This window comes from Neofelis nebulosa, chromosome 4 (assembly GCF_028018385.1).
Source record: "Neofelis nebulosa isolate mNeoNeb1 chromosome 4, mNeoNeb1.pri, whole genome shotgun sequence".
Classification (NCBI taxonomy): Eukaryota; Metazoa; Chordata; class Mammalia; order Carnivora; family Felidae; genus Neofelis; species Neofelis nebulosa.
In genome coordinates this window covers 90,373,432-90,387,356 of record NC_080785.1, presented here as the reverse complement: position 1 = coordinate 90,387,356, position 13,925 = coordinate 90,373,432, and the positions used below count along the sequence as shown (strand labels likewise).

General features: G+C 38.7%; 1 protein-coding gene across 16 annotated transcripts in view; it reads left to right on the top strand.

Annotated features, from left to right (window-relative positions):
* Window positions 1–13,925, top strand: part of SRPK2 (SRSF protein kinase 2) — a 257,069-nt gene that overhangs the window by 203,913 nt on the left and 39,231 nt on the right. For all 16 annotated transcript variants that reach the window (XM_058728741.1, XM_058728746.1, XM_058728745.1 and 13 more), the window contains 4 exons: window positions 9,737–9,845; window positions 10,508–10,595; window positions 10,828–10,915; window positions 13,211–13,317. In XM_058728741.1, coding sequence (XP_058584724.1) covers window positions 9,737–9,845; window positions 10,508–10,595; window positions 10,828–10,915; window positions 13,211–13,317 — 392 coding nt within the window. The remainder of the gene's footprint in view (window positions 1–9,736; window positions 9,846–10,507; window positions 10,596–10,827; window positions 10,916–13,210; window positions 13,318–13,925) is intronic.

The window sequence follows — 13,925 nt, the reverse complement described above, 5'->3', positions numbered from 1 at the left end:
TTTCAATAGATGCAGAAAGAGCATTTGATAAAGTACAACATTAATTCATGGTAAAAACCCTCAACAAAGTAAGTTAGAGGGAACGTACCTTGGCATAATAAAGGCCATATATGAAAAAAAAAAAACCCAGCGAACATCATATTCAACAGGGAAAAATTGAGAGCTTTTCCTCTAAGGTCAGGAACAAGACAGGGATATCCACTCACACCACTTTTTCTCGTCCTGGAAGTCCTAGCAACAACAGTCGACAACAAGAAGAAATAATAGGCATCCAGATCAGTAAGGAAGAAGTAAAGCTTTGACTGTTTGAAGATGACCTGATACCACATGTAGAAGACCCAAAAGATTCCACCAAAAAAACCTGCTAGAACTGATAAGTGATTTCACTAAAGTTGCGGGATACAAAGTCATATATACAAATCTGTTGCATTTCTGTACATCGATGATGAAGCAGCAGAAAGAGAAATTGAGAAAACAGTCCCATTTACAGTTGCACCAAAAATAATAAAATACCTAGGAATGAATTTAACCAAACTGGTGAAAGACCTGTACTCTGAAAACTACAAACATTGATGAAAGAAATGGAACGATATTCCATGCTATGGGTTAGAAGAAAAACACTGTTAACATGTCTATACTAACCAAAGCATAGGTTTAAAGCAGTCCCTATCAAAATACCAACAGCATTTTTCATAGAACTAGAACAAACAATCCTAAAATTTGTATGGAACCGCAAAAAACCCCAAATGGCCAAAGCAGTCTTTAAAAAGCAAAGCAAAGCAAAGCTGGAGGTACACAATTCCAGACTTCAAGTCATGTTACAAAGCTGTAGTAATCAAGACAGTATGGTACTGGCACAAAAATAGACACATAGATCACTGGAACAGAGTAGAAAACCCAGGAATAAACCCATAATTATATGGTCAATTTCCGATCAAGCAGGAAAGAATATGTAATAGGAAAAAGTCTCTTCAACAAATAGTGTTGGGAAGGCTGGACAGCCACATGCAGAAAAATGAAACTGGACCACTTTCTTACACCATGCACAAAAATAAACTCAAAATGGATTAGAGACCTAAATTGAGACCTGAACCCATAAAAGTCCTTGAAGAGAGCACAGGCAGTAATTTCTCTAACATTGGCTATAGCAGTATTTTTCTAGATATGCCTCCTGAGGCAAGGGACATAAAAGCAAAAATAAACGGTTGGGACTACATCAAAATAAAGAGCTTCTACAGAGCAAAGGAAACAATCAAAACCAAAAGACAATCTCCTGAAGATATTTGCAAATGACATAACTGATGAAGTGTTAGTATCCAAAATATATGAAGAACTGATACAACACCCAAAAAACAAATAATCCGATTAAAAAATGGGCAGAAGACATGAACAGACATTTCTCCAAAGAAGGCATCTACCTGGCCAACAGACACATGAAAAGGTGCTCAGCATCACTCATCCTCAGGGCAATGCAAATCAAAACCATAATGAGATATCACATCACACTTGTCAGAATGGCTAAAATCAAAAACACAAGAAACAACATGCATTGGGTAGGATGTAGAGAAAAAGAAACCTTCTTGCACGCTTGGCGGGAATGCAGGCTAGTACAGCCACTGTGGAAAACAGTATGGAGGTTCCTCAAAAAACAGAACTACCCTCCAATCCAGTAATTGCACTATTAGGTATTTACCCCAAATGAAAACGCTAATTGAAATGGATACACACACCCTTATGTTTTTTGCAAGGTTATTTACCATAGACAAACCGGAAGCAGCCCAAGTGTCCATCAGTAGCTGAATAGATAAACAAGATGTGTATATGTACAATGGAATATTACCTAGCCGTAAAAAGAATGAAATCTTGCCATTTGCAGCTATGTGGATAGAGAGTATAATGCAAAGAAGAATAAATCAGAGAAAAACAAATACCATATGATGTCATTCATTTGTGGAATTTAAGATACAGGTGAGCAAAGGAAAAAGAGAAGGCCAAACTAGAAACAGACTCTTAACCATTCTGGTTTTCGGAATGAAGGTAGGGTATGTGTGGGGTGGGGAGTGAAATAGGTGATGGGGATTAAGGAATACACTTATTATGATGAGCATTGGGTAATGTATAGAATTGTTGAATCACTATATTTAAATTTTTTTTTGATGTTTATTTTTGAAACAGAGACAGAGCGTGAGTGGGGGAGGGGCAGAGAGAGAGGGAGACAGAATCTGAAACAGGCTCCAGGCTCTGAGCTGTCAGCACAGAGCCTGATGCGAGGCTCGAACCCACGAACCGTGAGATCATGACCTGAGCCAAAGTCGGACGCTTAATGGACTGAGCCACCCAGGCGCCCCTGAATCCCTGTATTTTATACCTGAAACTAATATAGCACTGTATGTTAACTCTACTGGAATTAAAATAAAAACCTTAAAAAAAGTAACTTTCTTTCTTTATGACATTTGACAGCTATAAATCATCATATCTGGAGTGTCACAAACCTTTTGCTGATTGGGCTACGTTAATGAATTCAATTACACTTTGGGTCAGTTAGTTTTACCATCTTAAGTAGCTCTAGACACTACCCTGAATCCTGGCCTGCTGACTCATTAATCTGTGTCATTAGTCGTAGTGGGTTTGGATAATGGCAGAACAACAGTAAACACTTAGCTGGCACTTAATATGTCCCCATGTGTGGTTCTGAGCGAGTGACCACAGGGGCAAGAGTAACCCAGAGAAAAAGAGCAATTTGCTCAGTGTTACTAGCTAGTAAATGCTGGTGTGATTCAAATCATAATCCTTTTTGAAACACATACCTGAATGAGTAATTGCTAGTAGGCAAGAGCTTAAAATTATTTGTTGGACTTTATATTAACATTTCATATATTCAGTGTCTCTCAATCTATGTGTTATACTTAAATCTCTGGCTCTACTGCAAAAATTGTTTCTGCATTTATCTTATTTTATACTCAGGTGAGTTTTGTTGTTACTTCTTTTGGTCATAAATAAATAGGAACCCTCTTTTGAAGGATTTTCCTTTGCTCTGAGTTTCCCTGTAGCTTTCTCTCCCGTTCATTAGTGTTACAGAGACTATTTGGTATAATGACAGAGATTATATTCATGAGGGTTTTTTTTTTTTCAGTTTATTTATTTATTTTGAGAGAGGGGAAGGGGCAGAAAGAGAATCCCAAGCAGGCTCTGTCCTGTCAGCAAGGAGCCCGATGTGGGCACGAACTCAAAAACCGTGAGATCATGACCTGAGTAGAAGTCAGATGCTTAACCAAGGCACCCAGGCACCCCCTTTTCAATCTTTTAATCTAGGAATGCGCCCCCTCTTCTTATAGTTCCCTGGCAACTTTAAGTCTGATGCTGCCTGTAGGTTTTTCACAGAGGCGTTTCTGTTCTTGCTTTGTCAAGAATTTTGATCAGGAATTCATGTTGGACATCAGGAAATGTTTTTTTTCTGTGTTTATCTAGCTGATCATATGGTTTCTAAGTTTTTATTCCTGGAATAAACCCCAGTTGGTCATGGAGTATTATCTGTTTTGTATATTGTTTAATTAGATTTGATAAAATTTCATTTCGGTTTTTATATCACCATCATGGGGAAAATTGGTCTGTAGGTTTCTTACCCTTTGCCAGCGTTTGGAATGAAAGTAATGCTGGCTTCATAGAATGGGATTGGGAGTGTTTCCTCCTTTTCAGTTTTGAAGTGTGTAGAATTGTTAGTATTTTTCCTGTAAATGTGTGAGATTATTCACCAATTCATTTTTTTATGGGAAAATAAACTACAAACTGATTTTTAGAAAACCAATATAAAGTTATTTAGGTATATATTTCTTGATTAGAGGTTGGGTATTTTGTGTCTTTCACGGTATGTGTCCATTTCATCTATGTTTTCATATTTATAGGCATAAAATTGTAATACTCTGTTATTATTCTTCTAATAGCTGTAAAAGTATGTAGTGGTGTCACCTCACTCATATTGCTAATTCGTGTTTTCTTACTTTTGTCCATGGTCAACTTAGCCAGTTTATGATTTTAATTTTCTCATAGAGCCAGCTTTTGGTTTCACTGGTTTTTCTATTTTTTATGCTTCTTATTTCACAGATTTTGCTATTATTTTTATTCTTTTTTCCTTCTGCTTACGTTGGGTTACATTTGTTCTGTTTCTGTTTTCTTAGTCTGGAAACAGCTTATTGATTTGAGATCTTTTTTTCTTTTCTGATGTAGACATTTAGAGCTCTAAATATTCCTCTTAAGTGTTAATGTTTCTAGCAACATTTCACAGATTCTGATCTTCTTTTTTTTTTTTTTTAAGCATTTATTTTTTTTTTTTAATTTTTTTTTTTTCAACGTTTTTTGTTTATTTTTGGGACAGAGAGAGACAGAGCATGAACGGGGGAGGGGCAGAGAGAGAGGGAGACACAGAATCGGAAACAGGCTCCAGGCTCCGAGCCATCAGCCCAGAGCCTGACGCGGGGCTCGAACTCACGGACCGCGAGATCGTGACCTGGCTGAAGTCGGACGCTTAACCGACTGCGCCACCCAGGCGCCCCTTAAGCATTTATTTTTGAGAGACAGAGAGCGTGCGTGGGGGAAGGGCAGAGAGAGAGGGAGACACAGAACCTGAAACAGGCTCCAGGCTCTGAGCTGTCAGCACAGAGCCTGACGCGGGACTCGAACTCATGAACTATGAGATCATGATCTGAGCCGAAGTTGAACACTTAACCGACTGAGCCACCCAGACGCCCCATCACAGATTCTGATCTTAAGTTTTCACTTTCATTTAGTGTAGAATACTTTATAATTTCCTTTTGATTTCTTCTTTAACCCATCGGTTATTTTGAAATGGGTTAGTTTCTCAATTTTGTGGTATTTTTTGTTACTCATTTCTAATTTAATTCTGTTGTGGTCTGAGAGCATGCTTTATGCATCTTTTAATTGATGTTGAAACTTGTTTTATGCCCAGTATTTGGTTAATGTTGATACGTGTTCCATGTATTAAAAAATATATATTTGCTGTTGAGTGTTCTCTAAATGTCAATTACATCAAGTTGGTTGATGGTATATTCAAATCTTCCATATTCTTAGTGCTTTTCTGTCTACTTGTTCTATTACCTTTTGAGGAAAGGAACATAGAAATCTTCAGTGATTCCCCAGATGTCTGTATTATCGTTCTGTGAACAGATTTCTTTTTAGCGTCCCTTCCTTTTTTAAGACTGTGTTGGAAGTGATTCTCAAGTATTTTCTATGACTTTTGAAAGCCTTCATTGGTTAGTGAGAGAAACCTCCCCATCACAGTACTGAGAAACTAGTGTCTATAAAAAAAAAAAAAAGTAATAATATACCTTCAGTGGAAAATAAAGACTTTGCTGCAAATCCTTCCAGACTATTGTATCTGACAGAATTCTGAACTTTTGATTCAGTCAAATTGATTAATTTGGGCTCAGCAAGGAAAAGGGAGTCCTCTTTATCTTTGACCAGTAATTCCAGAACAGCTAAGAAACATCGTTTTAGAATTGTCTTCTTTGGATCCTTAATACTACAAATAGAACTTGAGTTACACTTTTTGTGAATGTGCTGGAGGACTAGGAGTCAGAGAAGAAATCAGTGAATGAATGTAATTACTTAATCCATTTTTATTCTCTTGTATTTGTAATCAAATCTAATATTTTTGTTCTAACGTTCTTTAAAAATCCGAGGAAAACTTCTCAGTGCTAAGTGCATGACCATTACACTAAATAATACACATAGTGAAATACAAATATGTCAGCCAAACCCCAAAGCCATGGTAGTTGTCAAGTGCTTGAGTCTTTCTGGTACTCTGCCCAGTGCCACGAGCAGGGTCTACTCCAGTACTGCCTGTGGTACAGCAGCAATAGGAGAGGCTCTTGTGTAGTCTGTGACTGGTTGTGAGATTCCTTGTGTGCTAGGTGGTGTTCTGAGCCATGGAGTGGCCATTGCTAATGGTCATTATGGGTGCATGCTGTTAGCTGATCTCAGGGAACTGGAGAATTTTTTTTTGGCAGAGTTCCTGAAGGGTCCATTTTCTCTAATTCCGCGGGTGTTCGTTAGGTTGATGTGGTTGCTCTGCTCTGGGGAGTCATGCTCAACCTTTCTGGCAGCATGAGTATTAGTTACCCTTCTGTGACAAAGAGATTGAGAAATGGTCAGAAGAGACTTATTTTCTGTAGCAATCTGGGAGTTAGGGTAGGAGAATATGTAGAATATAGACTTGAAATTGTCAAATTTATGTCAAATGTTCAAAATAAAAGGATAGAAGTTTTAGCACTTTTATTCAAAAATTGCTTCTCTGCCTCTCTTGTTTAGTTGGCCTGTTTTTAGGTATGTTATTCTTTCTTTTTCTTCTTCTTTTTTTTTTTTTTTTTTATCCTCTGCTAGGTACATTATTCTTAGCTCATCTCTGGGCTCCTGAGATAAATGGACTAAACTAGTAATTTCCTTTCTTCAACTTTCAAAGTCCCATTGAGAAAAGGAGCAGCTGGCTTCTGCTGTGATTACATTGGAAACCGCGCTCTTCTGTTCTTGCCCACGTGGACGCACTCTGGGCTGTTTGAGAATTCAAATCTGAAACATAGCATAGCGATACCAATTTCTTCTCTTTATGCGTAATTAAATTATTTTTAAACTTAGCGACTTTAATGTTGGCACTAATATGCAATTAAGTAGTCAGGAGCTTTTAATTAAGCTATCAAGTGTTCCCTGTATACTAAGTCCAGGAAATAATAGTCCTACAGTTGTTGAAAATGAAGCTCATTTCTTCCTGGTGGACACAGTGTGGACTTTGGAGTCAGACCCAGTTTCCAGCCCTGAACCTACTAAGCACTATGTCTGAGACTTGTGTCCGTTTCAGCAGTGGAGAAACCATACCATCTGCTTGGTGGGGTGGTTGTAAGAAATTTCAGAGACACTGGCGTTTCCTAAATACTTTGTGTTGTGAGGGGTGCCTGGGTGGCTCAGTCGGTTAAGCGTCCGACTTCGGCTCAGGTTGTGATCTCACAGTTCATGGGTTCGAGCCCCACATTGGGCTCCGTCCTGACAGTTCAGAACCTGGAGCCTGCTTCGGATTCTGTGTCCCCCTCTCTCTGCCCTTCCCCTGCTCACGCTTTGTCTCTGTCGCTCTCTTTCTCAAAAATAAATAAACATTAAAAACACAATTTAAAAAAATAAAAAAAAAATACTTCGTGTTGTGAAATGTGACTTGTTTTTTTGAAGGAATCATTTCCTGTGCAAATATGTCTGGAATTTGCAGCAGGCTCCCTTCTCTTTGAGGTCCCTTCATGCATGAAAACTTTGGGCTTTTAGAACCCTTTTGGTCAAGAATCCTCTCTGCTTCGTTGAACTTTGCATTTCCCAAACAGACTTCTCCTCTCTTCTTCTCCCCACCCTTGCCATGGAACGTTATGGAACATATTGTAGTTTATGTTTCTTTTCATGGAACGTGGTTTTGAAAATAAAGTGCCTAGTACAATGCCCCTAATTTGTACTGGGTAAATTATAGGTTTTTTCCTCCTTCTTTTCAGTGTTAATGTTAATGGTTCAAAACTGAATTGTAAACTCAGAGCCCACTTCAATTTTAGTCTAACCTTCTCAGTAAGTAATCAGCCATTTTTTTCTTCCAGTTTTTTTTTGAGATGTATTTAATAATATATAAATACTGTATAAGCACTGTATAAACTTAAGGTGTACAGCATAATGACTTGATATATGTGTCTATTGTGAAATGATTACCACAGCGAGTTTAGTCAGCACCCATCCATCCATTTAATGATTTGCTATATTTTATTCCTCATTTATTATCTTTTAGTTCATATCTTTTACCCAAAATGTTGTTAAAGACTTTGATGTTAAAATACGAGAAATGCAGTATACTGGTAGGAGAGTAAGAATCTTGCAGCGCAGTGTCTGGTTAAATTCCTGCTTCACTAGTTCATTTAAGTAACATTTTAAATATTCATAAACATTCATAGTATTTCTTGGCAGTTTGCTCCTAGCACTCTGAAAGATACTTAGGTGTAGTAAAAGATGTGGCGTAAATACTTGCTGCACCTACTTTGAGCCTCTGAACACTAGGTGGAAACCATGCATGTCTTTCTTGAGTGACTTGTAAGAATTCTGTAGATTTAAGAAGGGAGAAATAACAACTTTGCAGTAAAAAAGCAGATGTTAAAAGAATAAACAGTAGGAGAGTATTTTGTTGTTTTAGTAAGAAATGAAGATAGATAAAAAGAATAAAAGTAATTTTATGCCCAGAGATAGTTGTTGCTAACATCTTACCCTCCTAGATTTTTTCTTGTGTAGCCCACAAAAATAGTACCATGTTTATACACGCTGCTTTGTAGCCGGCTTATTTTACTTGCACATGCGAAGTAAAGGGCTTTTTACGCCAGATATCTGTGAAAGCACCCTTATCTTTCCCGAGTATCTGCCTTAACAGCGAGTATCTGCCTTGACAGCGTGCCCTCTCTCACTCTCCAGCCTGTTTCTCAGCAGAAGTTGGAGGTTGGAAGAAGAGTGAGGAGAGGAGCAAGCTGTCTTGGAGGGTAAACTGTTGTACCTTATATGATTCCTTATTGGCTGTGTGTAAACTATTGGTGTGTGCAGAATTAGGCAGAGTACGCATCCTTTATTTCGCTGAGTTATGTTATACTGATCCAAAAGGATTTGCATTGAATTTATTGCTTAGAAGAAGAAGAAAAGTTGTTTGGAAAGATCAAAAGCTGGCATGTACGTATTATGTACACCTAGAATTAATAATAAATCTGAAATTCTTCGGGCACCTGGTGGCTCAGTCATTTGAGCATCCGATTTCAGCTCAGATCGTGATCTCAGAGTTCGTGAGTTTGAGCCCCGCGTTGGGCTCTGCTGACAACTCAGAGTCTGGAGCCTGCTTTGGATTCTGTCTCCCTCTCCCTCCCCTCCCGCTCCCCCTCCCCCCTTCCCCCTTCTTTCCTCCTCCCGCCTTCCCTCCCCCTCCCCCCCTCTCCCCTTGTCTCCCCCTCTTCCTCTCTTCCCCCCCTCTTCCTCTCTTCCTCTCTCCCTGTTTCCCTCTCCCTCTCAAAAATAAACTTTAAAAAAATTTTAAATAAAAAAAAAATCTGAAATTCTTGTAATGGAGTACTGGATGGTTTGTTTACTTTCTAAGTTAAATCCAAACAAACAAAAAGCCAAGTAGAATGGCAAAGGACATTTTTCTCTTGATGAAAGATATTTTTGAGAAAAATGTTAGATTGTTAAACATATTTTGATCTGATTTTATTAGTTAGAGCTTGATTACATGGTATCAAGAACTGACAAAAGAGGGAGCTTGGATTAAGCTCAGTTGGTAGAACATGTGACTCTTGATCTCAGGGTTTTAAGTTCAAGCCCCACAAAGTGTAGAGATTACTTAAAAAGAAATCAAGTCTTGGGGTGCCTGGGTGGCACAGTCGGTTGAGTGTCTGACTTCTGCTCAGGTCATGATCTTTGGTTTGTGAGTTCGAGCCCCACGGTGGCCTCTGTGCTGACAGCTTGCGGCAGGAACCTGGCGCCTGCTTCTGATTCTGTCTCTCTGCCCCTGCCCTACTCATGCTTTGTCTCTGTCTCTCTCTTTCAAATATAAATAAACATTTAAAAAAAAATAATAAAATCTTTAAAAAAAAAAAAAAAAGAAGAAAAACTGACAAAGGAAGAGAATTTTTTACTATTTCTCTGAAATTAAAAAAATTTTTTTTAATCAAAGGTGGCTACCATCCGGTGAAAATTGGAGACCTCTTCAATGGCCGCTACCATGTCATTAGGAAGCTAGGATGGGGACACTTCTCAACTGTCTGGCTGTGCTGGGATATGCAGTAAGTGTTCTTTGTCATTCGTGCATTTCATTTCTGGTCTAGTTCAACCTTTATAAGACAGGCTGGCTGAGGAGCAGAGGTGTTTGTGTGGTGGCCTGAGAGGACGTAGCACAGGCCTGCTCCACCCAGCTAGACATTCCCCCCCCAGTCTGAAGTTCTCTTGTCAGTTATCTTAACGTATTAACTTCCTTCTGCTTATATATCTGCAGCTTATTCAGTGATACTGCATGACATTGGACATACTGTTCTTCTAGTAATTCATGCGTAGCAGAAAAATATTCAGACGTAAAATAATAACGTATAGGCCTTTAAATCAGTGTTCTGACTTTTTTAAAAAAGTCATGAGCCCATAGTATAAAACTGCACCGCTGCCCAGTGTACATATACATACGTACTAAAACAGAAATGTTAACAGAGTAATACTGACTCTATATGATGAACTCTGACATTTTCCCAGTCTACCTTATTCTTATTAGGAAAAAACAAACACACAACAAAAAAGAGATTATTTTGATCCATGAAACTGTTGCTTAATTATGGCCACACAGTTTGAAAAGTACTGTTTTAAAGGAAAGGTTATTAAATGTTTCTGTTTATTGAATAGATCTTATTATAATGATCACTTCTGATAATATAAAAAATATGCATTTTTTTTTTTAAAGGGGGAAAAGATTTGTTGCAATGAAAGTTGTAAAAAGTGCCCAGCATTATACAGAGACAGCCTTGGATGAAATAAAATTGCTCAAATGTGTAAGTACTGCAAAAATGTGAATAATGTAAGAAAAATTAATGACTTAAAATTTTATAGAGGAATTTTTTTAGGCTTTACTAATTAAAATTGAATTTATTTTTTATAAATTCAAATACTGAACCATTTATTTTTAAAAACATTACTTTTACTAAGACATTTTTGATTGGTATAATGGAAATGACTTTCAGTCTTAAATGCTTCCTGTTCTTGAATTCATTTTTCTTTCCATAGGTTCGAGAAAGTGATCCCACTGACCCAAATAAAGACATGGTAGTACAGTTAATTGATGACTTCAAGATTTCAGGCATGAATGGAATACGTATCCTTATTGACAGTTCTTCTGCTTCCTAATGGCTAAATTATAATGTAGCTTTTCTTTTTACTTGTAAAACGTGGCAGTATTTCAAACTCATTTAAACTTCTGTTTCCTGTGCTCCATCACTGTCCATATAATGCCTCTAGTATGATCACCGAGTGTTGTAAAATGGTATGCCAAAATATTCCCCAATTCCTGCCAATCTGTTTCGGTGTCTTGGGTAATCTCTCTGTGGCCGTACAATTACTCAGCATCCTTCTTGTACATGCTGCTAGCTCTTTGACATTCTTCTTGTCCAAGCACTGGGCTCTACCTTCAGTATCAAGCTGGGGAGTGCCTTAACATATGTATAAGTAGAGAGCAGAGAAAGATTAGCTGCAGTCATCTTTACACATTACAAGGAGCAAAAGATCGGCTGTGTCAAGAGCCAGGGTCTTCCCTTGACTGATCTTTTGCTCCCTCCTTTATATCATGTTTGGAACAGATCTTGATATTTGACCTGCTCAGGCTCCAGAAACCTGAGGGCAAAGCCATCCCCCAGCCCAGATCGACATCCTGTTTCTGCATCTCCTAAGCCTTAATCTTCTAGGGAAGCACTCCCTGCATATGTTTGAAGGAGATTCTGTATTTCTTCTAGAGATTGGACTCGAGGGTACTAGTAAGTGCCATTGCCTGCTGCTGTCACCTTGCCCTTTGCCTCAAGATCATTTCTGCTAGCTGCTGAGTGCATTTCCCCCTTGGTAGATAGGAAGAAAGAGCTGGTCCTCTGCTCTGTCCCCAGGTGAGCCTGTCTGTGAGCAGGCATGGCGGCCCCTCCTCCTGTATCAGTTCTGCAAGGCAGTTTGCTGGGATAGCTGACAGGGTCTCTTTGGAGAAACCACCTGATTTATGGGCAAGTATACATTCCAGTGGCTATTCTTACCTTTAAATAAATTGCTCAGAAACCATTATGGTCCCATTCGGTCAGTGCTTAGAACTATTGGCCTTTGGCTCTGTGTCTTTTACTAACTTTAGTCCTTAGTTTGCCATTTTTTATAATGAGTTGGGAAATAAAACTTCTGGCTTTAGATTATCTGTGCATGAATCTGTAATGTTCTTGAACACTGTAGAAATATTTTATTTAAAAAAAAATACTTAAAGTGACAAATATTGTGGTAATGTGAGTGGTAGATCCAGGTATTGTAGAAAGTATTAAATCAACCAACCTGTTTTAATAACCTATCTGTCGGCTTGCAGGGATGAACAGTATATTCTCAAAGGCTTTCAGAGCCAGTTGAAGTTTTCCTGTATGAATGATATGAATATATTTGTATGATGGACTCTGGTGGATCATAGTTCTGGAGAGTCCATGATTGACTAGAATTTCTATTGGGGGAAAAAAAACACCCAGATTCCTGAGATTTCATTATTTTAGGTGGGTCTTAGTGCCATGTCTTATATTGTCATCTTGTGTTATTGAAAGCTGCCTATAGTGTTAAAGTTGATCTAGTTCCGCAGTGAAAGATAGTACTGAAGGAAAAGATTAAATGTCTTCATTATGTTTTTTAAATTTCTATTTTATAAAGTGTTCTATGGAACGGAAATTTATTTTTTAATTTTTTTATTTTTGTAACGTTTATTTCTCAGACAGAGAGAGACAGAGCATGAATGGGGGAGGGTCAGAGAGAGAGGGAGACACAGAATCTGGAACAGGCTCCAGGCTCTGAGCTGTCAGCACGGAGCCCGACGCGGGGCTCGGACTCACGGACTGTGAGATCATGACCTGAGCCGAAGTCGGACGCTTAACTGACTGAGCCACCCAGGGCCTGTAGGATGGAAATTTAGACAGTCAGGGAGGATACCTAAGACATTTTTGTTGTTGTTGTTGTTTTCCTCTCATCAGTTTTTATGAGGTTTCAGCCTGGTTCACTTTTCATTAAGGCTGATTATCAGGAAGGAGGGTGTTGAAATGATCGAGAGCACAGGGAGGTGTGGGGTTGGGTCGTGGTCCATCCGGACCGTGTGATGCCAAAGAGCACTTCCAGCTCCTGGGTTCGCTGTGGTCACTTCTGTGTATGGTGGTGAGCACATTGTTTGAACGTGACGAGCACGCACTGAGTAACATATAGGATATGAGTACTTAGTGTTAGATCTCTTCATTCAGGTGAGAAACAGCAGGTGACCACTTGTGGTATTATTGATACTAGTGATGTTGCATTTCATAAAGAAAGAAATGCCAAGTGCTACAGCGATGGCTGCTTTGAGTAATTGCATCACTCCAGGAAATGTATCTGCAGATGGTCCTTAACCGTGTCCCAGATGTCTGCATGGTCTTCGAAGTGCTTGGCCACCATCTCCTCAAGTGGATCATCAAGTCCAACTACCAAGGCCTCCCAGTACGTTGTGTGAAGAGTATCATTCGACAGGTGAGGACATGAAAACAGCCCCCGCCCTCCATTACCTAACTGGCTAGCCTTTCAACACGGATTCCTGTTCTTAAAAATATGCTTAGCATACACATGTGCACACACACACACACACACACACACTCACACATGTATAAATATATATAATTTTTATTTTACATATATACATGTATATTACAGTGCATAACATTTTGAACTTGTTATGTCAATTTTATATTTATTTAATGATATGCCATCCTGTCTTGTAAAGAGAGAAATTTGTAAATGTCAGGCATGCATTTCTTTTGGTGTATTGATCTTTTATTTAAAGTAAATGGTATGGTATACTGAGAGATTGTTTTATCTAATGTCATTACTACAAAATGTCCCACTTAGTTCCTTAGAAAATAGTTCAGAAGAAATAGATAATTTGTGTTTGTTTACTATTTCTGCATATCTTTGGATAGAGTCTAGATGAAAGATAATACAAGGCATGTTTAAGTTGTATAGGGAGGGGGCTCTTGGGTGGCTTAGTCGATTGAGCGTCCGACTTGGGCTCAGGGCATGATCTTTTGGTCTGTGAGTTCGAGCCCGACGGCAGGCTCTGTGCTGACAGCTCAGAGCCTGGA